Source organism: Bos taurus, chromosome 16 (assembly GCF_002263795.3).
Source record: "Bos taurus isolate L1 Dominette 01449 registration number 42190680 breed Hereford chromosome 16, ARS-UCD2.0, whole genome shotgun sequence".
Taxonomy (NCBI): domain Eukaryota; kingdom Metazoa; phylum Chordata; class Mammalia; order Artiodactyla; family Bovidae; genus Bos; species Bos taurus.
In genome coordinates, this window is record NC_037343.1 from 70,580,382 (window position 1) to 70,603,855 (window position 23,474).

General features: G+C 38.0%; 2 protein-coding genes across 10 annotated transcripts in view; one reads left to right on the forward strand and one right to left on the reverse strand.

The window, feature by feature from the left end:
* Window positions 1-36: 36 nt before the first annotated feature.
* On the forward strand, window positions 37-18,145 carry ANGEL2 (angel homolog 2). Of its 8 annotated transcripts, none has more exons than XM_005217379.5 (9): window positions 37-151; window positions 2,336-2,661; window positions 7,750-8,006; window positions 8,794-8,863; window positions 10,225-10,646; window positions 11,545-11,671; window positions 12,076-12,133; window positions 14,024-14,187; window positions 15,780-18,143. In XM_005217379.5, exons 2-9 carry the CDS (start codon window positions 2,343-2,345, stop codon window positions 15,929-15,931), a joined length of 1,569 nt encoding a protein of 522 aa, XP_005217436.1. In that variant the 5' UTR covers window positions 37-151; window positions 2,336-2,342; the 3' UTR covers window positions 15,932-18,143.
* Window positions 18,146-18,385: 240 nt separating this feature from the next.
* Window positions 18,386-23,474, reverse strand: part of VASH2 (vasohibin 2) — a 40,856-nt gene continuing 35,767 nt past the window's right edge. Inside the window, exons 8-9 of one of the 2 annotated variants that reach the window (NR_198880.1) lie at window positions 21,282-21,448; window positions 18,386-19,910 (exon numbers count right to left, since the gene is read on the reverse strand). Coding sequence is in view for 1 of the 2 variants with exons in the window: in NM_001434987.1 (NP_001421916.1) it covers window positions 21,376-21,448 (73 nt within the window). In the remaining variant the exon portion in view is untranslated. Of the gene's footprint in view, window positions 21,449-23,474 lie in introns of both variants that reach the window. The other variant, NM_001434987.1, reaches the window with a different exon arrangement.

The window sequence follows — 23,474 nt, forward strand, 5'->3', positions numbered from 1 at the left end:
GCATGCTTTGCAGTCGGGCCTCGCGGCCCCGCGTCTAGTGATGGGGAGCCCCCGGTGCTTGACGCCGCCAAATCGGCCGTGGAGGTGGACGTTGTGACGGGAGCCGGGAACTGGAAGGCCGCGGAGTGTAAAGATGGAAGCGTGGCGCTGTGTGAGGAGGGGCTACGGCCGCTGTGTGGTGGGGAGAGGCCGGTCAGTAGGGCTGGGTGGCGGGAGGGAAGAGGGAGGGGCGGGCGGCCCGGGGGCGGGAGCGAGCGGCCCAGGGGAACCGGGGCGGGCGGGGCGGGCTGGGGTGTCGGGGTTGGAAGAGGAAGAGGGTCCGGGCCGCGATGCCGCCGGGACAGACCTCTGGAGACCCTGAGGGATAGGTAAACCCGGCGCGCGGCCCGCACAGCGCGGGCCCGAGGCGCCGAACGCGTCGGCCGAGGGCCGGGCTCGTGCTTCCCCGGGCCGGGCTGGCCTCGGAGCCCCGGCTCACTTCCCGTAACCCAGCCCGAGCCTCCGGGTCCCCGGCCTCCTGCCCCAGCCCCGCAGAGCCCCGGGCGGGCAGCTGCGGGTCAGTTAGCGAGGCCGCCGTTCGCCGTGGGTTCGGGGCGGCCTGACCCCGAGGGAGGCGCGCGCCTTGTGCACACGCCCCGGGGCTGCTCTGTTGGTGTGTGGATGCCTCGCAAACTTTTCCCCTCCCCGACTCTGGGATCTCAACCTTTTACGATGATTACCAAATTCTCGTTCCACATCGATATTACCAGATAATTTACTTGTGAAATCGACTTATCGAATAAAAAGCACTTCAAGAGGTGCTGCCCACATTAGCGCCTTTCTAAGTAGTATCCACGAGTTGCTGGCTTTTATATACTGATTTTTTTTTCTAATACACTTTAAAATAAATGCTTGGTATTATTTAATTGTGTACCATATGAAACTGACTGGTGTATTATCGCACGTGGGAAATACAGCACCCTCTTAGTTTTTACATCAGTTACGGGGATCAGGTTTTGACTCCTGTAGTTTGGGGACTTTGCTGTTCCGTAGGCAGCGTTTCCTGAGTACCAGCTGTGTGTCACGCACTGTGCTAGGCACTTGGGAAGAGACCCAGATTAAAAGGAATTAGGGTGCTCTGGCCCCAAAGGAGCCCATCAATTTAAGAGAAAATAAAAAGTCTGTATAAGTAACTACAAATACAGCGAATACGTTTTGTAGTACAAGTATTATATTAGAATACGGTAGCTTATTGGGGTAGAAGGTCTATGGCTTTTCTCCAAATCTCTATGGCTTTCAGACTTGTCACAAAACAGGATAGACTTACCCATGTCATGTCTTTAAAAGTTTACAATTATGTTGAGGTTAGAGAGCAATTTGAGAAAGGGTAAACTGCTCAATAAATTTATATAAAAATGTAAATGCTGTTGAAACAAATATATAAAGGTCAAATAACAGTAAATACAATTTAAACAAAATTCCCTTGGTGATGAAAGTGGACATTATTGACACTGACTTGGAAATACAGCTTTAATGAATTCTGGAGGACAGGAGGAGTCTCAGAATTGTAGCTATTTGCCAGAATAGTGTTTTAGTGCTTGAGTTGCATTGTTTCATAAGAGAGCCTGCGAGCAATATATCTATTCAGAATAATGATAACACTATTTCAGAGACATTTTTCATGATAGAGCCTATCATATAATTGGTATCAGATAATTGGTGCTGTTGGGTTTGGAGTGTTGGTGAATTTCTAGTCTTTTTCATTTCCCTCAAGGAGGAGCAAGCTTAAAAGAGAAAAAAGTAGCATGGAAAAATAAATTATGTACTGATTACCAGGAGAGGTAGGTAGTTTCATGAAGTAGTGATAGGCTTTTGTTTTCTTAGCTATAAAGATGTTTGGAAAATAAAACTTTGGTATAAAAAAGTTGTTCAGAAACATATTTTTACTCCAAACCCAGGTTAGAGAGATTCACTTTTATTACAGTCAGCTTATGTGTTCTGTATTTAAGTATTATGTGTGCTGTGGGTTTTATTTGTCCATTAGGTTTTATTAGATGCTAGAAAGCTACTCAATACAGTTTGGTGATTGGTTTATCTCTCAGCTGAATTGTGTGGACTTTTAGAAGTTTAGCTGGTACTTGGGGAGGCTGGTGGATTCTCTGTTAAGTGTTTAGAATACCATTCATAGTTTAGGGAGCGTTTTGAGGTATTGCCACGAGCAGTGAAATCCTTCAGATTGAGAAGTCAGATTTTAAATATTAGACATTACCTTCCCTTGAGGAAACAGATTTAGATTCTGTGTGCTATATAGCTGAACAAAAAGTGGTGCCTCAAGGAGTGTATTTATTTCTTTTAGATACCCCATGTTACCCCACCACCAGAAGAGTCTGGGCAGAGACTGGACTACACCGTGGGAGAATCTGCAAAAGTGTTGCTGGAACAGACACATTTCTAGTTGTATGAGGTGGCCTGGACATTACTCTCGCGCCCCTTACCCGTACTTCAGTAGTAGGCATTTCTCACTAAATTGGAGACCACCTGGTTTGTTTGAGTCTAGAGCTCCGTTTCAGTACTGGAACTGGAGACCTGACAGCCTGAGCCAGACTTCCTTGTTTCACCTCTCTAGTTACATCATGAACTCTGAGGGAGATGAGCCTTCATCAAAACGAAGAAAACACCAAGGTAAAGGTGACATTTATCTTGGTGCAGAAATAGACATAAGCCATAGCATAATTGAAACTTTTCATATTTAATCCTTAAGAAAACCTCCTGCAGGTTTTAGAGGTGTTTGGTGTTTATTTTTAACCAGTACTTTTCTGTTAGGAAAACGGAAATTATTTTTTTTAATTAAGTCTTTAAAAAAAAATCTTCAATTAATTGTGTATTTCTGGCAGTAAAAATGAAAGTTACTCTTCATATAAAGTTGGAAAACAATGGAGAACCAGATGGAAACCTTAAGAATAATTTTAAAATTCACTGTTTTTGAAACAACGATTCTTAGATTTCTTAGAAATTGATAACATGTATTCTTGAGATTCCACAGATATATTAAAAAACATTATGTTTCATTTTTGATGTTAGCATTATAAGACAAAAAAATTTCCTTAAATAGAAACAATCATAAGTGAAAAATATTTTCTTACAGAATCAAATTTTAGCTTATTAAATTTATATTTTTCATGATGGGTCTTTAGACATAATCAAGAGTCTTTGGGAAGTTTATCTTTTAACCACATCTTATTCAACTTTGAGACAGTTTTTTCTAGCTATCTTGGTTATTTCTATTTTTCTCCTGTTCTTTTTACTCTCAACAATTCACCAGACTCTCTGTGCTTCCAGCCCTGCCCCCCTCCAAAAGGATACACGAGTAGTCTAAGTAAATTTGGAATTGTCATTCTTACTGAGCTACAGTTGTCGATGAAGATCATTCCTCTGAAGATACTTGGAAATAGGCTGTGTGGGTGTTAATTTGCAGGGAGCGGACATGTTTGTCAAAGAAAGGCGTTCAGAGCAAGTCTCACCTGGGAGTAAGAGCTAAATTAGTTAGAACTCTTCTAAGTAGGACTTCTACTACACATTTAAGTAGAAATTCTAATTACTCAGAAGAAGTGGAAATCTATTTGTATAGCGCTTAACCATCAGTGTATCTGTAAACAAGTATTTGAATGATTGAAAGGTACATTTAGAATCATTAAAATTAGGTTCCTAAAAACAACCCATCGTCTGAGGCTGTATGAGGACGTGAGATGGCTGCTCGTTCACGTATTCATTGTTCATCAGGTTGACACACTCCTCTTCTGTTTGGCCTCTTGTAAATCTGGTGGGCTCTCAGGTGGAGAGGTGGCCTAGTGACCCCAGGCATGGGCTTAGGAAACGCTCCTGCTCTCATTCTGCTCCACCACTAACTGTGTGAGTCTGGACAGGTTACAAACCTCTCTGCTCCTTGGTTTCCTAGTGTGAAATAATGCCTGCTTTGAAAGCCTGTGGAGGATGGAGTGAGACATATTCAACGTGCCTAACACATTGTTGGCTTCATAGTAGGTACTCAGAAAATCCTGGTGGTGTTGTTTTCCCTTAAATGGATGGGGAATTACATTTACAGACCGATAAACTTTGATTGCAACCTGACTCTCTATATGTCCGTTCTTCCTAGGTTTTGTGAATAAGGAAAATGCTCTTCGTTAAGCCATATTTGTGACTTCTGATATTTCACTAATACTACTTTTCAATCAAGAGAACAGCATTGCTAACTTGCCTGTCACTATAAAGTGGTATTTGAAGGATTTGTGTGACCCAATTATGACCTTTTAATTAGGCACCCTAGAAACCCAATCAGGCCTAATTGCTTGCTTTTTTTGACTCATCTGTCTTCTCTGCTGTGACCACCTTGTTCCTCCTGACATGGAAGGTATATAAACTTTTGTAGTGTGAATTTATGTTGTGAAGTCTGTGAAAGCCAGAGACTGTCCACTCTCTCAGTAGTTTTCAAATTGTCTTCCATGGAACCCTAGCATTCGAACAAATTTCTGTATGTTTATTCAAAGCAAATGTGGTCAGAATGAAATGTGTTTACCCCATCATCCCAGCCCCAGTCCCAGCCTACCAGGGGTTAATGGTCAGGACATGAAAAATAATACCAAAGAGTTATACAGACTGTAGAAGTCTGAAAGCTACTGTATTGATTTGATCATCTTGTGGTCTTGGTTATTTTAAAAAATGGAATTGCCGAAAGAGTTGGTTTAAACTCTTAATTGCCAGGACTATACAAATCTTATGCTTTTATATGCCATTACATATACATATTTTATAAGAAAGCATGAATGAATTTAATGCAGCGATCCCACCAGGGTAGTGCTGTAAGTTTGTGATGATAGCTAATATTTTGTTGTATGACTAGAACCCTCTCCATCTCATTTACATAAAAAGATTTAATGATTTGTGACTAAAACTGTAGACAGTCCCTAATTTATGAGGGAATTATGTTCTCGATAATCAGTTCTTAAGAATCACTTCTGTTTTCCTCATAGAAACTGTGTTATAAATTTCAGAGTAGCTGTGCAGAGTCAGTATCAGTAGCTTTAGTTCTGGCCTTTAGGGGTTCAGTTCAGTTGCTCAGTTGTGTCCAACTGTTTGTGACACCATGGACTGCAGCACGCCAGGCCTCCCTGTCCATCACCAACTCCCAGAGTTCACCCAAACTCATGTCCATTGAATCAGTGATGCCATCCAACCATCTCATCCATCCTCTGTCGTCCCCTTCTCCTTTTGCCCTCAATCTTGCCCAGCATCAGGGTCTTTTCCATTGAGTCAGCTCTTTGCATCAGGAAGCCAAAGTATTGGAGTTTCAGCTTCAACATCAGTCTTTCCAATGAACACCCAGGACTGATCTCCTTTAGGATGGACTGGTTGGATCTCCTTGCATTCCAAGGGACTCTCAAGAGTCTTCTCCAACACCATAGTTCAAAAGCATCAATTCTTCTGTGCTCAACTTTCTTTCTAGTCCAATTCTCACATCCATAGCTAACATTTTGTGTGAGCTATGACTAGTCATAGCTAGTCATGTATACATGACTACTGGAAAAACCAAAGCCTTGACTAGACGGACCTTTGTTGACAAAGTAATGTCTCTGCTTTTGAATATGCTATCTAGGTTGATCATAACTTTCCTTCTAATGAGTTAGCATCTTTTAATTTCATGGCTGCAGTCACCATCTGCAGTGATTTTGGAGCCCCCCAAAATAAAGGCCTTTAGGAGTAGGATTCTCCATATTCAGTGAAGGATAAGGGGTAGTTTCCTTCTCTTTCCTGGACATAGGACAAGCACTGAGCTAAATTATGTGATAGTTGAATACTTTTGTTACTTTGGTTTTCTTTCCTTCATCAGTTTTTACCTTTCTCCTCAGGCTCCTAGTACCTTTGGTATCATAATTCCAACTCCTCTGTTCCACTCAGACCTCGCTATTCATAAAAATTGCCTTCCTCTTCTGTCCTCTGATCAGAATTCCTATTCCTTCAGTGCAGCAGATATCAGCTTTTAGATTTTGAGGGATGAAATCTGATTAAAGTCACTTAAAATTTTTACTTCATTGACATTTCTAGAGTGTACTGATACTTTTTTTCTTTCACCTTTTTTGAGATATAACTGACATTACCAGCACAGTCTAAGTTTAAGGTGAACAGCATAATGATTTACCTTACTACACCACGGAAGGATTACCACAATAAGTTTTGTGAACTTCATAATCCCAAAGAGACACAAAAGAAAGGGGAAATAAATATTTTGTATGTAATGTGAGCTTTTAGAATTTACTCTCTTAACAACCTTCGTATAGAACATGCTACAGTGTTAATTAAATTTACCATGTTGTACATCACATCCCTGTTACTTATTTATTTTATAACTGAAAGTTTGTACCTTTTGACTGCCTGCAGCTAGTTCCCCCACCCCTCTAGAATGTGTTGATACTCTGTAAATATATAATTACAGAAGATTTGGAAAAATCTTTCACAGTCCTTCATATCAGAGATAATTACTCTTAAAAATAGTGGTATATTTCCTTGTAGTCTTTCCCCCCCATGTTTAGAATACTCTTCCTCAATTTATTTTTTATTTAATTTTTAATTGGAGAAGTTTAGGGATTCTGAATCAGTGAAATGAAAGCCTTACAGGAAAAGGGAGATATTCTAGGGCTGAGATTTTCTCATATCATCTAATTGTGCTTGAAAGTCCATCTTCAAATCTTTTTGTTTCCCAAGTTCATCCTATTTCTTGTTTTCCCTTCTTTTAAGCTTATAGATTCTCTAAAAAGTTCCACATTTGTCTTTATGACTTTCATGACAGTAAGAGTATCCTCTTTATTGATGGGGAGAGGAAGATCGAAGGAGTATGTGTGTTGTGTATGAGTGTTTATACATATATATGGTACTGTGTTTATGTATCTATAGATACATACGTGTGTGTGTATGTATTTTTTTAAGTAATCATGTCTAAATCAAAGACTGCTTATAATTTCAGAATCTCTTGCTATTTCCTCCTGTTCTCAATACTTTTTCAGTGTACACGGTGTCTTTGCAGAATATAAACTGTCACACATTCCTGATTGTTGCATGCTAGGTTTGTCAATCAGGATTAGCATTTACTAGCATTGTATAGCTATGTTACATTTAATTTTTGCTTTGGCGTGCATTAAAAATATTTCTTTTGTTTATTTCATTAGCAGTCTTCCGTAAATACTGCTTCCATTTACTGTCATTATATACCCTTCATTCACGTCTAAACCAGATTTCTCAGATGAATTGTCTCAGGAACACAGTTAAGCATTTGATGATCTTGTCATACTAGTAGGTGATAAAATACAATATGAAATTATCTTGTTGAAAGACCAGCTGTGCCATACAAGTATATTGTCCTGGCTATGAAGTTGCTGAGCATGTCTGGCAAATCCATGCCATAATCATGGGGAAGTGAGAAGCCATGACCTGTGTAGTCTTAGCTTTGTTGACACACGCTCAGAGCCTCCAGAATGACTTCCTGAACCCTCTTAAACATGTTTTGTGCCTCTTGGATCAGGCAGTGTATCATTCCACGGTCTTTGTAAACAGTTTGATGACCACTTCTAGTCATGAGGTGCTACAGTACCATTTTCTAGGGGAAAACATTCTGTTCATCACTTATAAGAATTTTTAAAAGGCAAAAAATACTTACGTGCAGGAAAATATATGATCTGTTTTTTATTAATTCTTTGTATTTTGTCTAATATATTTTAACAGGCACAATACAACGGCATTGGGAATATATATGTAACCATAATAAAGAAAACACGAAGATCCTAGGAGACGAAAATGTTGACCCCATATGTGAAGACAGTGAGAACAAGTTTGAGTTTTCAGTGATGTCCTATAATATACTTTCACAGGATTTACTGGAAGACAATTCACACCTTTATAAACACTGCCGGCGGCCAGTATTACACTGGAGTTTTAGGTTTCCCAATATTCTGAAAGAAATTAAACACTTTGATGCAGATGTAAGTGTAAAATATCATCAGAATTCTTCACCTAAGGAAAAGTTGGATTCATTTCTGAACTAAATGGTTTTTTATCCCTTTTGTTTGTGAAGTAAGAAGGGAAGGCCTATATAGTTACAGGTGAATTCCCTAGCAGTCCAGCGGCTAGAACTCTGTGCTTAACACTGCCCAAGGCTCGAGTTCCATTCCTGGTCGGGGAACTAAGATCCCACAAGCCACAGTGTGGCTAAAAAAAAATTTTTTTTAATAGATAAGATGATGAAACAGCTTTGAATAGGGTATTATAACTTTGGAGGCATAACTTGCTAATGGTTGTTGATATAAATGATTATATAACTTTTCAGAAAAGATTCAAAAAGTTTTAAGTATCAATCAGTTTTGAGACAGAGACTGGTACCATATTAAGTATTCAGTAAATACTTCCCTTTGATTGAAAATTTTAATAATTCATGCAAAAATTAATTTTGATGATAACATTCAAAAGACTAGAAGGATTTAGTATGAATGAACTTGTAAATTCAGGAAAAATATTCCAGCATATAAATTATAAATATTTCCTTTGAGAAATACCAGTTTTGGATAATAAGAGGGATTCATGTGAGTAAAGGTCATGGTTTTGGGGACTGATCAAATTTGGAGACATTGATTTGATAGATTTATAAAAGAAAAAATTATTTCAGGTTTCATTAGGTTTTTAGAATTTTAGAAACCTATTTTTAAAACAAAAGCACCAGAAAATTCATATTTGTATTTTTTTGTTTTAATTCAAGCCATTTTTTCTTCTAAGGTACTTTGTTTGCAAGAAGTTCAAGAAGATCATTATGGAACCGAGATCAGGCCAAGTTTGGAATCATTGGGTACAAATGTAACTTTTATTTTAGCCAGATTTACTTAGTGAGTTATTAAAGCATAGCTTGCTAACAAAGGTGTGTGGTATATTTAGACTAAAAATCTTAATTTTGAAAAACAGCTTAATACTCATTTTAAGAGGTCAAGAAAAGATTGAAGTATTTCAAATGGGTACTTTTGTGTTGATACATATTTTAATATAAATGGAAAAGTGTGCAAAAATCTCTTCATAGCTGCCTTTCTAGGAGTCTCTTTGCCTACTACCAGACTCCTAGGATTCTGAGTTCCATGAGATTGGGGACCATTGTATCTAGTTCATCATTTTATAACACCTATGTCCACGGTGCCTAATTGAATGAATACCTTTAGAAACAGGTCATCTCTTTGAGAAATGCTGCCTACGTTGCATTCATTCATTCAGCACGTATTTTTTTGAGTGTCTGCTGTACACCATGCACTGTTGAAGGCAATGGGGATACAGCAGTGAGCAAAACAGGTAACAGGTCTCTGTGCTTGCGGAGCATACATTCTAGTGGAGAAAGGCCAAGAATAGACTGAACAAACAAGTAAATAGTACCTCAGGTAATGAGAGTTTTCTGGAGAAAAACACAGGAAGGGGGAAATGGGTCAGCTTTCAGTTTTAAACAAAATGACCAGAGAGAGCAACTTTTGAGTAAAGACCTAAAGGAGGTGAAGGAACAAGTGGTGGCTGGAGCATTCCAGGTAGTGGAGATGGCTAAGAAGGTTGTAGTGCCTTGAGGCAAGAGAAACTGCTGTGTGTGGAGTGGATCAAGCAGGAAAGAGTTAGAAGCAAAAAGGTAAAGAGATCGGGTTGGGAGAGAGGGGACAGGTTACTATAAGGTCGCTGTTTTTGCCTTGACTCTGACTTTTGTTAGGATGGAAATGAGAGTGTGATAACACGTGTATGTAACACTGCAGTCTGCCGGTAAAAAAAAATCTATTTGACCCAGAAGTAGACTTTTTTGATTCCAACACTTTTTAACATCCTACCTTACTAATACACTAACCCTGGTGGCTCAGACGGTAAAGCGTCTGCCTGCAATGCGGGAGACCCGGGTTCGATTCCTGGGTCGGGAAGATCCCCTGGAGAAGGAAATGGCAACCCACTTCAGTATTCTTGCCTGGAAAATCCCATGGACAGAGGAGCCTGGTGGGCTACAGTCCATGGGGTTGCAAAGAGTCGGACACAACTGAGCAACTTCACTGAGCGACAAACATTGTCCAAAAATTAGAATTTTGTTTTGCCATATTTATTATTTTTTGCAAGTGTGGCAAAACAGTTCTATTCCTTTCGTATATATATTAAAAAAACAGTCATCTTTGTTAAAAATTTTTTTCTTTCTTACAGGTTATCACTGTGAATACAAGATGCGGACAGGAAGGAAACCTGATGGCTGTGCCATTTGCTTCAAACATTCCAAATTTTCACTCTTATCAGTGAACCCAGTGGAATTCTACCGCCGTGATGTTCCTCTATTGGACAGAGACAATGTTGGATTAGTGTTGCTCTTGCAACCCAAGATTCCAAGCGCTACCTCCCCTGCCATCTGTGTAGCTAACACACATCTGTTGTATAACCCAAGGCGAGGTGACATTAAACTGACCCAACTGGCAATGCTTCTGGCAGAGATTTCCAGTGTTGCCCATCAGAAAGACGGCAGGTTCTGCCCCATTGTTATGTGTGGGGACTTCAATTCTGTTCCTGGTTCTCCACTCTATAGTTTTATTAAGGAAGGAAAATTGAATTATGAAGGACTCGCCATAGGAAAGGTAAGTGCATTCCTTCTTATTAGGAGGTGGGTGTAAGTCTCTGTCTACATTGTAAAGTGAGGACAGAGCTTTACCTTGTAAAGTCATCCCAGAGCTGTTTGAAAACCTCAGATGAACCAGTACCCTCACTTTATCAAGCTGCAATGATGATCCATAGCTACTCATAAGTAATTATATTCACTGGATTTAATTCACTTTTCCATCTATTTGTGACAATATTCTGCTTGGAGGAAGTAGGAGCCAACAAAAAATTCAGAATGGGGGTGAAGAAGGAAAATAAAACCATTGACAGACATGAGTACTTCACAAATAAGGAACTACTCACAGGTGCAGAGAAGCGTTTTGAATGCCGGGTGTGGGCAAGAGAGTTGGAGAAACAGTAATTTAATATTTGCTTATTATATAAGTTTTCCTTTCCATAAGGATACATATTTCAATTCTTTAGCTGAGTATAATTTATCCCATGTTTTTATTTTTATTGTTCTGTTCTGCTTAGTTCAGATTATTTCCTCTTTAGTACATTTGACCAAAGTAAGCCCTTGCCACTGAGTTTTGGATGATAGTTTACAATTTTATGAGAGTTGATCTTTCTTAGTATTTTATATAACAGGAACTATAATGCAGGTAGTGAAAAAAAGGAGGAGCAGTATTAGTCCAAAGCTATAGATCATTTAGATTTCCAAATTTGAGAAAAACATGCATAGGAAAAGATTACCATTTTTATGTAAGTAATAATGTTTTCTGAACTGTATTTGAGCAAAATTTTACAAGCACAAATGATATAATGAATAAAGGATAATATTTACTATTCTTGGATTTCCTTTTATTTAAGAAATAAACTTTTCAGTACATAATTTAAAATCTATTTACCTAAGATACCTGTTGAAATTTTGTTTAGGTATCTGGCCAGGAACAGTCTTCACGGGGACAAAGAATTTTATCTATTCCAATTTGGCCCCCAAACCTAGGTATCTCACAGAACTGTGTGTATGAGGTACAGCAGGTACCAAAAGTAGAAAAGCCAGGTAAGTGTTTGCAATCCATTTTGGCAGTCTTCTTGATAATAGTGTTCCCTTTGAAGGCATAAAACTAAATTTTTAAAGGGATAACATCTCAGAGATGAATATTCATACATAAAAGCATAGGGTTGTTCACTTTTTTTTTTTTAAGAACTCTGATTACCTTTTTGAAAATCAACTTCCAAAATTACTTTTGCATGAATTACTTGCATGTTGCGTTGAACATGTTTGTGTTTTATTTTTGCTAATTAGTATTTGCATAATACATATTCTGGGATGAACCATTTAACTAGGCATCTATCTAAACTAGATATGCCTTAAATACTGTTCCTAGAGTAAAAGTACTCTACGGCAAAATAGAACAAAACAAGACACTGAGAGTATTAATAAGCTTCTCTCTGCCCTTACAGATGGTGACCTGACACAACCAGAGCTGGACAAAACAGAGGTCCTAGTAACAGCTGAAAAGTGAGTTCTGGAAAGCAACAGTAGACATTTGCTGACTCTAGTTGAGTAAAGAAATCATTTCTCAAAAATCACTTGGTGAAAAAATAAAGCTGATGATACTCTGTGCTGGTGAAGAACGCTGGCTCTTAAGTCAAATAGACCTGAGTTCTAACACTAACTTTGCTGCTCTTTAATTGTGTGATTTTAAGCAAGAAATTTAACATTTTTAAAAGGTTCAGTTTCTTTATAATATGGGTTGATGTGAGGACTAGATGAGACAAAGCATGTAAAACTCAGTGTTTGACATACAGTAAGTGCTTAAGCGTTGTTTATAGAAACAATTTGTCCATGGACCTGAACCCACTAACATTTATTGCTATTATGTATTTAAACAAAGGTGAAGATCACAGAAAAATATCTTTCAGATTTCAAGAGGATCTTTAGCCTCCTTTAACTGCTTACTGAATCTCAAAAATAAATCTATAGGAGAAATGATCCAAAAAAAGAATATGGCTGTAGAAAAGATAATTACCTGAACTTATCTCTTAAAGTACAGGGAAAGGTCTTCATAGGTAGCTAGGTAAAGATGCCTGGGTTTCTTTTTATTAAAGAATCATGGATGCTTAGGGCTGTGATTGAAAAACATATATTTAATACAATAGGACATTTGTGTCTTAGGAGATTCTCAAAATGTCTTGATTATTTCGTAGTCTGACTCTTCTATAGTTTTGACTTTTAACATTTAAATTTCAGAACCACCTCTCATTTTTATCTGACTTCTTCTCAGTCTTATTATATTTTGTATATCTTGTTTTGGGAAAATATCTATAAGAACTAGAAAGAAAGGAGCAATTTTTTAAAATTAAAATTTATTAAAAAATTTTAAACCTTTCACAGTAGAAACTTCCCTGAGTGAGATAATTAAAAAGGCTACTCTTACTAGCAAATACTTAGTTTTGAGTAATTCTAAAATCTTTTTATAAAAATAGGGTGTAAGAAAAGCTACTTATATCTTTAAAAGAGTGCCTTTATATGCATACTTGTATCTGTAAACTAAAATGTTAGTAGTAAGAACAGTTGGCAGTAGGCCTATTTTACATTTAATAATATTGTAAATATAAGTCCTCAGACATAAAAAGTTTCTAAAACTTGGCAGTAGAGCAATTTGAAGCAATTATCTGTACTTATTGACCTATGAGCTCTTTAAAATCAGGGCATCTTTATCAGTGTATCCTTAGCGCTTAAGAAGAGATAGTGCCTTGGACTTAGGAGATGTTTGATAAATGTGTGTTGAATGAACAAAAAATTTCTTTTAAATTTTGTTTTGTTTCATGACATAAAATATCCTTAAAATTCATGATGTGTTAATGGGAGATGATTTTTAAACCTTTTGCCTGAAACATCATGTATATTTAAAGAATGGGGTAAATGTAAGCCATTATATAGAAGCTGTTTTAAGATGCAGTACAAAATTATCTCACATACCATAGCAAGGATAACCATGGAAAAATATGGCCCCTCTGACATCAAAAGTCTGTCAGTTCTAAATAGTATTCCTAAAGGCCACTTTAATATTCTTAGAAGCAGCAAAAAACTTACAAATTGTTTTAGAATATGTGTTCATTAGTAAGTGGAGGCTATCAAATATGTTACAATTAATTTAAAAAATCACATCAGTATGTTAATTATTGAGCTCCCCCACACACCCCACATATTATACCTGTTAATGGATTTTGGATATCACTGCATGAACAAAGAAATGTGAAATTGTGATATGGTCTGTTTAAATAAATATTGTCCTAATGTCTGGTTTTGTCTGGAAATTTAAGTGAAAAGGTGCTTTAAGTAGGAGGAATTATAAAAATCATTAAAAACTTGATGGACGCTACTCTTTTTTCTCCTTCAATTTAGGTTATCTTCAAATTTACAGCACCATTTCAGCTTGTCATCTGTTTATTCACATTATCTTCCTGACACTGGAATCCCAGAAGTGACCACCTGCCATTCCCGAAGTGCCGTAACGGTGGATTATATTTTCTATTCTGCTGAAAAGGAAGGTGTTGCTGAGCAGCCAGGTAAAGAATGCGTGTAATCTTAAATTCTACTTGAGAACACAGTAACTAAAAACTTCAGGGCTGAAGCTGAGAAAGCCAAACATCTGTATGAGAAGTTCTCAATTTAGAAATTAAAAGTATTTTAAAATTGGTAATATATTTGGCAGATTGGTACTATACCCGAGTAAATCAGTTTATCACTTGCAGAAGATGGAGGCAGTGAAATACCTCAGAGCAAATTATTCCCTGTGAATTACATCCTCAGCTCCAGCCTCCAATCCCAGCCAGCTTCTGAGTTCCTTTATAGATCTTTTATATTGCCTTTTGGTTTTATCCACCACAAGTCTACTGTTCTTCTTGCGGCGGCAGCATCACACAGCTTTGTACTTAAATTTTACTAAGGGGTGCTGCCTTCATTGGAGGGCCTTGCTTGTCCTGCCAACAGCTGACGGTTTTGTCATGTTGACCCTGGGATATTGTCTCTTTCTGGAAAGAGAAGTCTGAACAGTGTGTTTTCAAAAAGCACAGATGATAAAACACTTTTCCTTGTATGATTCATTGACAACAAGGTATTAACTATTGGTCAAAGGATTTACTGTGGAGGAGAAAGGGAGGTTTAATAGTAGTGAAAGTGGAGTTGCTCAGTCGTGTCTGACTCTTCACCAGCCCCATGGACTAGTCCATCAGGCTCTTCCGTCCATGGGATTCTCCAGGCAAGAATACTGGAGTGGGTTGTTGTTCCCTTTTCCAGGGGATCTTCCCAACCCAGGGAGTGAACCTGGGTCTCCTGCATTGCAGGCAGATTCTTTACACCAGGGAACCAGGAGTCAAAAAAGTATTCAGAAAATTGAAAATCCTAAATGTGGGCAGCTATTTTGTCTTTTCTGATTTTCCTTTTTTCTCTTCCTTTTTTTTTTTTTCCAATGCTACTTTTCTTTCCCAATTTTCCCTTCTGTTTTTTTCTTTCTATCCAAAAATAACCTTACTAGTAACACTCAGGAGATGTCCAATTCCTCTCCACTAGATCAACTCTACAAAATAACCTTGTTGCTTTCAATTTGTAATTTAGTTCTGGTAGTTGTCATTATATATATATATATATATATCTCCACTAGATGGCGGGAGTGTGCCGTGGACCAGCATCTCCAATGTTAACATCAAGAGCCTTTTACTCCACTTCTGTGGGTACTCACTCTCTGGGACCAAATTATACTAATTTATTCTGCAGTCACTTAATAAATGTCCTACTTAGATGTGGCTTAGTCTTTCGGTTTTATACAATTATAGAAAAGTTGATGGGTGAATTTCTTAGGTAGTTGTCAATCTCAAATTACTCTTAACATTCTTATGTGTTACATTGATATTTTCTTCTAAAGATTATTTGTAGAACTTGAAATTGAAAAAAAAAATCTGAAATAGGAAAACAAACATCTGAGACTGCTGTTTGAGTGTTATAATTAGGTTATAACTCAATAAAAACTAACCAGATTTTAAACTGTTTCATATTAGACTTCCAAGGCAGTGTCAAGTTACATATCATTTTTTTTAAAGACTTCTGGGGTCAATGTACAACCTGTTATTTCACTAAATATGTATGTGCTTTTTTAATGTAGGAGCTGAAGTTGCTTTGGTTGGTGGCTTGAAACTTCTAGCCAGACTGTCACTTCTTACAGAACAAGACTTATGGACTGTTAATGGACTTCCAAATGAAAATAACTCTTCAGATCATTTGCCTTTATTGGCTAAATTCAGACTTGAACTCTGACTCTTGATTACATATATACTTTGCTTTCCCGTTTGGTTTTTTTTTCCCCAAAGAATGTAAAGTTGTTCTTAAGAGTTTGCATGTTTATTTATTTTTACGCTATGAAATTTCTGAAGAGGTTTATGTTAAATGTTTGAAACAGGTAACAGAAGAAACACGTTTACACTTTTCTTTTTTAATAATGAAAAAATATTTTCCTGACAAGTGAGATCTAAATGCTGTTTATTGCAAAAAAAGTTGTAAATATTTATTCTAAATCCCAGTAAAGTTGACAGTGGTTTTTAAATACGGCGCAACTTCTTTAGTCCTCTTAGTAAAGAATTTCATGTTTTTAGCAAGCTTTACAGTGGATCCAAAATATCTTTGAGTTCTTGCAGACCACAACTCATTCCCTTCCAGAAGGCCTGATTTCATCACAAGTATCATGTCTGTTGAGTCTTAACTCATTCATCTCAGAAATCATTGGGTTGTTCCCAAGTATCTAACCATTTTAGTTTGTCTTTGATGGGGCTTGACAGTGCTTTTTAGAACTATACAAATTGCTGAATCCATTTTATTACCATCCTGAGCCATGTAAGGTGCCTGCATTTTATTGGGAAGATGTAGGTCACCATAACTAGCAGGATGAGGTGTTTTGGACAAGCCCACTCTCCATCCTGTAGTGGACTGCACAGGATGCCTGAGAGAGTCAAGAGGCGGGGGTCATGCCTGGAGTTTCCCTAGTAATTTTTTTTTAAATTTAGTTTCAAGAAAAGATTCTGGATTGAAGGAAAGATTTTACTTTACTGAACCAATCCTGTAGAAATTTACTTTATTAGGAAACTTGTATTTGGAACAAAGTGGCAGCTATAAGATTCTTTTTATTTGCCTCAGAAATAAGAGGAAGCCAGCAGAACTCTAGAGGGGAGATGTTAACTTGGAGACCTAACACTCTTTAATAGTTGATGATAACTGTTTTGTTGTGGTTTAACTGTTGTCATTTTTGTAATGTTTTGGGTTTTTATCTTTTTTTTTATCATGATTCATTAGTGTGAGATGGTGCTGGTCTTTTTTATAAAGCGGTTAAGAGTGGGTCTGAAAAATCCTGCAGTTGGCTCTTAATGAGTGTTTGAATCAAACATTTTAAAACCTAAGTGAAAATTTACTCTTTTCTAGAATTGGGATCAAAGAACTATGTCCATTTTTACTAAGTAATTTTATATTATACTGAATTACAAAAGTTTTTTACAATGGGTTTTCTGAATAGAATACTTCATTTTAAATTAGCAGCAGTAGTTACTTTATAAGCTCGGACTTTTTCTACTGAAGTTATTTACTACAATTATTAAAAAAATAAATAAACCAGATAAATACCCCCCAAAAGCATGTGGGTTATAAGGATTTCCCTAGTAAAAGTTACAGTGTTACAGAAATACTTCTGTTTATTGTGTCACTTTTTCTTTTAAACTTAACAGTATTAACCATAGGATTTCCCACATTTTGTAGTAACAGTTTTCAAAGTATTACATGTTCTGATTAGCAGATATTGTCATCAGCAAATGATAACAGCAGATAGTATATTTATCCCTTTTAGTATTAGGGAAAGAAAAATGAAGACTCATGGATAACTATGTTGTGTTGTATGAATTTATTAACAACTAACTTTATATATAGGTATTCTTGATAAACAAACATCTCTGAAAACCTCTGAAAACTTAATTTTTTGTACCCTGATTAATATATTGTGATTTTAGGCCCTTTTCATGTGTTTCACTTTGAGTTAATCCCATAAAATTGCTTTCTGCTTTACCTTATAGAATGAAGAAGTATTATATGCACTGGAGGCCAAGGAGTCCTTTGTAACTTTGTCACAGGCTTTAAAAGCTCCACTAAAATTAACTGTCCACTTGTCTTTACTTTGTTTGATCAGAAGAGTTAGTAACTGTTGGAGCCTTGTATTTACCTGCCAAAAGCAATTAAATTTGGTTAACTGCTGAAACCAAATCTCCCTGTCTCACCTGCTGTGCTATCCAGGTTTTAAATGGAAAGGGATATATTGCAGAATTGCAGTAATGAAATTTTGGTTTTACTCTAGCTTTTGATATCAGTAGGTGTGTTTGAAATTGTCTTTAAGTTAGAGATCCAGAATTCAGAGGGTTGGAAAAACATTCACTTTTGTCAAGCCATGTGCACTTTGTCCCTGTAAGTTGCCTAATAAATTATCATACTAGTACATTTGTGCCTGAAGGTTTTGTGGTAGATGAAGTCAGCTGTGAAACTCACTTGTTGCCTTGGGTGATGCCAAAATATAAGGAAGCCAATAAGTGAATTAAGATACACCAAAATAGAGTGATAAACTTAATACAGAACCTGAAAACTGTGGAAGAAGACAAGGGTGAGAGTGATAAATTAGTTTACTAGAACAAGTATATAATAAGAGGGATAAGAAAAAAGTCACACCATTTATATTTTTAGAAGGAAAACAATCCTTGAGTTTCCAGGATGATTTTATTGAAAGTCCCATGCTGTGTATAAACATACAAGTGATGAGAAAAACATTAAATTGAAACATGCACTTATCTGGCATTCTCTAAAATACCATTATACAAGTTTTCATTTACTTAGAAAAATACCCACTAAACCAATCACAGTTTTTCTTAAGAGATCTAAAAAAAATGTATTGGCCAGAACAAAGTCCAAGAGAATAAACAAGATTCTGAATTGTATGTCAAAAAACTGTACAAGGTTGTACATAAAACTAGAGCTTACAAAAGCCTCGGGTATAGTAAGAATACGGAATTAAGATCTCCAAAGTTCTATTTACCAATATCTATTAATAAAATCCTTATGAAATAATTGACTTAGAAAAAGTGAAATGCTCATGATTTCAGAGTGTATAGAAAATACTAAATATCACTTTCTGAAATAAAAGTGTACTCAAAACAGCACAACATGTAGTCTAGAATCAAGATTTCTGTCATTCATTTAAACTTTGCATGTATTATCACAATGGCTTAAGCATAAAATTTCTCTTGCATTAACTTTTTTTAAAAACTAGATTTCAAATCATTTCATGATTTTTATCTTTTGAATTATAACCAGATTTAAAATCAATTCTGTGGGGTAAATCGTGTCTTTTTTTTTTCTTACCTTATTATCAATTCACTAGAATGTAAGAGTTTGGTACTTTTCTTGTGTCTTTTAGAAATTAACATATTCCATAGGCAATAAAAATAGAGTAACAACTAAGAACATTTTAACTTATTTTCATGTTTCTGTTGACTAACTCTTGCTTTGGGGAAATGAATCTTAAAATCAAGAAGTGAGTGTGGAAGAAATCAGGTTACTAATTGAATCTTCAAGCCAGTTGGCAGTTTTAAGGCTTAGACGTCAGCATATTAGAAACAGGTTGTATTCCTAATTCCTTCCCCCACTCTGTGGGAGACAAGGATATGCAAATATTGACACTCCATATTTTAGACTGGACAGTACTTAATACTTGGAAAATCCTATTCCAAGCCCTTAGAATGACTGCAGTATATCAATACTATAAGTAGTCTACTTACTGGATATAAACTTTCAGATTGATAAACATGATTTTATTTCATCTAGAGAGCAAAGTCTGTATTTTAGGATGAAAATGAAATGATTCACGGACTACTCCAAACATCTAAGTACATGTGGCCAGGAGGCTGCAAATGGGTTTATCTTGAGAAGATTAAAATAACTCATTTTCAATTCTACTGGTAGTACTATTCTTAAAAGTGGTTAAGTCCTGAATGTGTTTAACTGTTTTAATCTGAGATGTAGATTGGACTTACTTGGTGCTTTTTCATGTAAAGGACATTCGACTTCTTTTTTCAAGGATAGTACTTTCCATTAGTACCGATTCTTAGGATATAGGGTTAGGGAGTGAGCTCAGCTGCACACGGCTGAAGGATAGAGTCTGGCTGAAGGATAGAGTCTTTTTCCTTCCCGTGTCGCCTCAGAGGTAAAGAATCTGAAATGAGCAGATTATTTTTTTTTTTTACTCCTAAAATCACCTTCAGGTAAAGAAAGCCAGAGGGGGAGGCCCCAAGACTGAAATAACACTTTTGTTGACTAACAAACTTCACTTAAAATATGCTTTTTGGTTGCATAAGTTGGCATGGTTGCTAAGATCAAACAAGTGAAGTAGAAGCTGTACTCTTGATAACACACAGACTTGGTATGCAAGTTATTCTGTGTGGTCTGCAGCAGAAGTTACACTTTAACTGCCATATGCAGGCCAGATACTCATCCCCTGCTCCATGGAGAACATCACGCTATAAGCTGTAACACAGTACCCGAAGTCTTTTCCATTTAAAAAACAAAAGGTTCTGCTTCTCCAATTCACTGCATTTTCCAATACCAGTTCCTAAACATCATGAAGTGGTACCTAAAAACGGTACTGGAAAAGAATCACATCATGCCGTATTTGGTCTTAATATAAGACATTACCTACCTACCAACAGTGAGTCCTTGAGAACCAAGGCCTGACTCAGAGTTTAAAACTGAGGTGAAATGTGAACAGCAAGGTTATCTAGTTCTCAAAACCTGATTCTCTCGGCCTCTGTCTGAGGGTGTTATTGTCAGAGGTAATCGCAATACTGCTAAATTTGTGTAACCATACATGACCTCATGTGCTTTTCACTGGAGTCTGCAAAGTTTAAATGTTAGTGACAGAACACAGACTAGCTTCTGAACGTGCTTTTTTGTTTTGTTTTGAAAGAAAAGCTGCTGTCAGTGAATGCTGTAAGAAAGATTAAGAAAGTAGTAACTCCCAAGATCCTGAAAATGATTTCCCATATTGCCAGAAGAATTTCAGTGCTCTTTAAGTAAAACATTTGCATATAATACCTAAAATCTCATCACATGTGCACCAGGAAAAAAATTGCAAACCTTGTGGAGATCCCCATGGGAAATACTGGGGAAACAATACAAATAGACTTAAAAAACAACCCACCATTATGTTTGCATATCTGATGTCAAGATGCTGAGGTAATATTGACTGCTTAAAAAAAACCCCACCAATCTTTGCCTCTGTTATTGCTGAAAAAGACATTAATACTGATTGAGTTACCTTACTGTATCAAAAGTGGGAGGGGGGAGGGCTTCATGAACATGGACTACTAGAGAGGCATAATGTTCAAAGCAAGTAAAAGAAAGTAGGTAAATGGGAAAATATAAAAAACTACAGTTATGGTCTTAGCCTTTCTGTCTGGAGTGAGGACAGTCCAACCCCAGGGGGGTCTATCACAGCCTTTTCATGGTTGTCCCTTCATGAATTTTTTTTTTTGTTACCAGCCACTCAGAGTCTACTTCCAAGTGAATCCTTAAAAATAAAATTCACCAGTTCTCAATAAATAGTTGCAGTTCTCCTGAAGATGCTGGGTAAAGTGCAGAGAGAAGCACCATAGAAGCCCTGTTGCTGCGGTACGGCTGGCCTAAATCCGGATCTGATAGCCCACTTCATTCAGAGTGCTGACGTCAGCCACCTTCTTCTCAGGCAGTGCAGGCCTGCGGGTAAAAGAAAGATGGGGTGGAGGGGAGGGGGTACAGAAAGATCATTTAGCATTGTTGTCAGGGCCCTCTACCCCACCCCGCCCCCCACCACATGCCAGTCCTAGCCCCCAGCTCTACTTCTTGTTCTGAAGTCTGCCTTTATAGGTTTTAAGGAGCCTTTTAATAGGTTTTCAAGGTAGAGTTCAAAACAAAATGTATAGGTTGCTGAATGAGTTTGTTTAACTTCAAGCCTGAATTTGGTCACACTGTAACTTCTGACACGTATCTGTAACCCTTGCAAGAATCTGAAGTTCAACTACAACAGAACCAAGCACCTGAACCAAATTCTCCTAGAAACCTTGGCTTCCTCGGTGCCATGGGGAAGCCCAGCGCCTCCCAGATGTCTGGGGTGACTCAGGTTCTCTTAGACATTCTCCATCTCTAGTCCAGCTTGAGGGTATAAATTTAGGATGAATCTTTCAGAATTCATCTGAAAAAGCATGTCCATGTGGAAAATCATTCCAAGGCAAATCGCCTCGCTTCCCTAAATGTAATACGTTTTCTCATGTACTTTGCAGTATGATACTGCACTCAAGCATTTACGGGAGGCATATGAGAAAGTACTTCAAGCTGGGGAAAGAAGTCCTTCAGAAGTGCATCATCTGTCTTCATTAAAGCTACTTCGTAGGAGAATTCCCGACATAAGATCATGCCTAAGCATTCTCAGGATTTATCTCACAATTTTTTTCTCCATTTTTAAAATGAGTGGGTAGCTATTCCCTCCTCCAGGGGATCTTTCCAACTCAGGGATCAAACCTGGGTCTCCTGCATTGCAGGCAGATTCTTTACCATCTGAGTCATCAGGGAAGCCATTAACTCACCAGTTAGCAGCTAATTCAGACATGATGCTAGTAATGGTGTTGCGCTATTAGTATGCGGAATAAGAGCAAGTTCAAGCAAGCGCTCCAGAATCCTTTCAGAGAAGCAGCCGCACCCAAAATGAAGTCCAGAAACCCATCTCTAAGAGTCCGTCTTCTCCCCTGGGACCTCGCATACCACCTGGGCCCTGAGCCGTGGCGGCTCTGAGATCTCCCACCGCCTCCCAAGGCTAAGCAGTTCCTCGTGCTTTAACGAGAGAACCCCTTGGTCCACGGTCCTCGCAGCACTTACCAATCAGCTCACCCCACTTTTCCGAGTCTTTCCTGCACAAGCTTTCTCCCTATCCTGGCATATTCCTCGACACCAAGTCACACGTCTCCTCCTGAAACTCTAAATGTGCTGCTCTTCGTATGTGAGACGAAAGCTAGTAAGACCCTAGCTTCCTAGCGTTTCTCAGGGGCTCAGATAAAGCCACACTCGCCTATTTTCTCTCCCTCATTTCTGTGACCAACAGCACCTGCTGCAAAGTCCGCGGCAGGAGAGGTGGCAAGGAAGGTCAAGGAATGAACGAACCCCACCCACTGACCCCGAAACGAGGGCTTCCTGGGGTCACTGCAGCGACGGGCCACAAGCACGAGCCACTCGGACGCCAGCTGCTCTGAAGCCACTTCTTGGCCACTCTCTTGGCTTCCTCTTGAAGCCTCTCAGCCGCAAGGAAGAGAATTTTCACTTTTCAAGTTTCTCTGTTCCTGAAACCTCCCCTTATCTTTCCCACGTTCTGCTCTCAGCATCCTTAAAAATAGATGCACTTTGCCTTGAGGCCCTTTGGCCTCCTTTTTCTAAACCTTTCCTTAGCACTTCTGCCAGTTCCCCACGCCCCCAGGTGCTGAGGAACCACCACTTTATAAATAGCTTTTATTTATTAGGCACCTACTCTGTACCAAGCATTGTTCTAAGGGGCTTACATGGGTGAATTCATTCCCACCATGGCCTTACAGCGCTGATACTGTTACCATCCATCTGACAGAGGAAGAAAGAGAGGCCCTGAAAGTTAGGAAACGTGCTCAAAGTCGCGTGGTTAGCAAGAGGTGGAAACCAGAATTCTCCTCCAGAATCAAAAGCAGATGGCCTTGACCAAGATGCAATGACCCTGACCCTCAGT

What these genes read in the sequence shown, in the direction of transcription:
- ANGEL2 (XM_005217379.5), top strand. Translation starts at nt 2,343, where the DNA reads ATGTTACCCCACCACCAGAAGAGTCTGGGCAGAGACTGGACTACACCG. An exon ending in GTCCTAGTAACAGCTGAAAA is followed by an intron (nt 12,134 to 14,023) that starts GTGAGTTCTGGA and finishes CCTTCAATTTAG; the next exon opens with GTTATCTTCAAATTTACAGC. An exon ending in AGGTGTTGCTGAGCAGCCAG is followed by an intron (nt 14,188 to 15,779) that starts GTAAAGAATGCG and finishes TTTTTAATGTAG; the next exon opens with GAGCTGAAGTTGCTTTGGTT.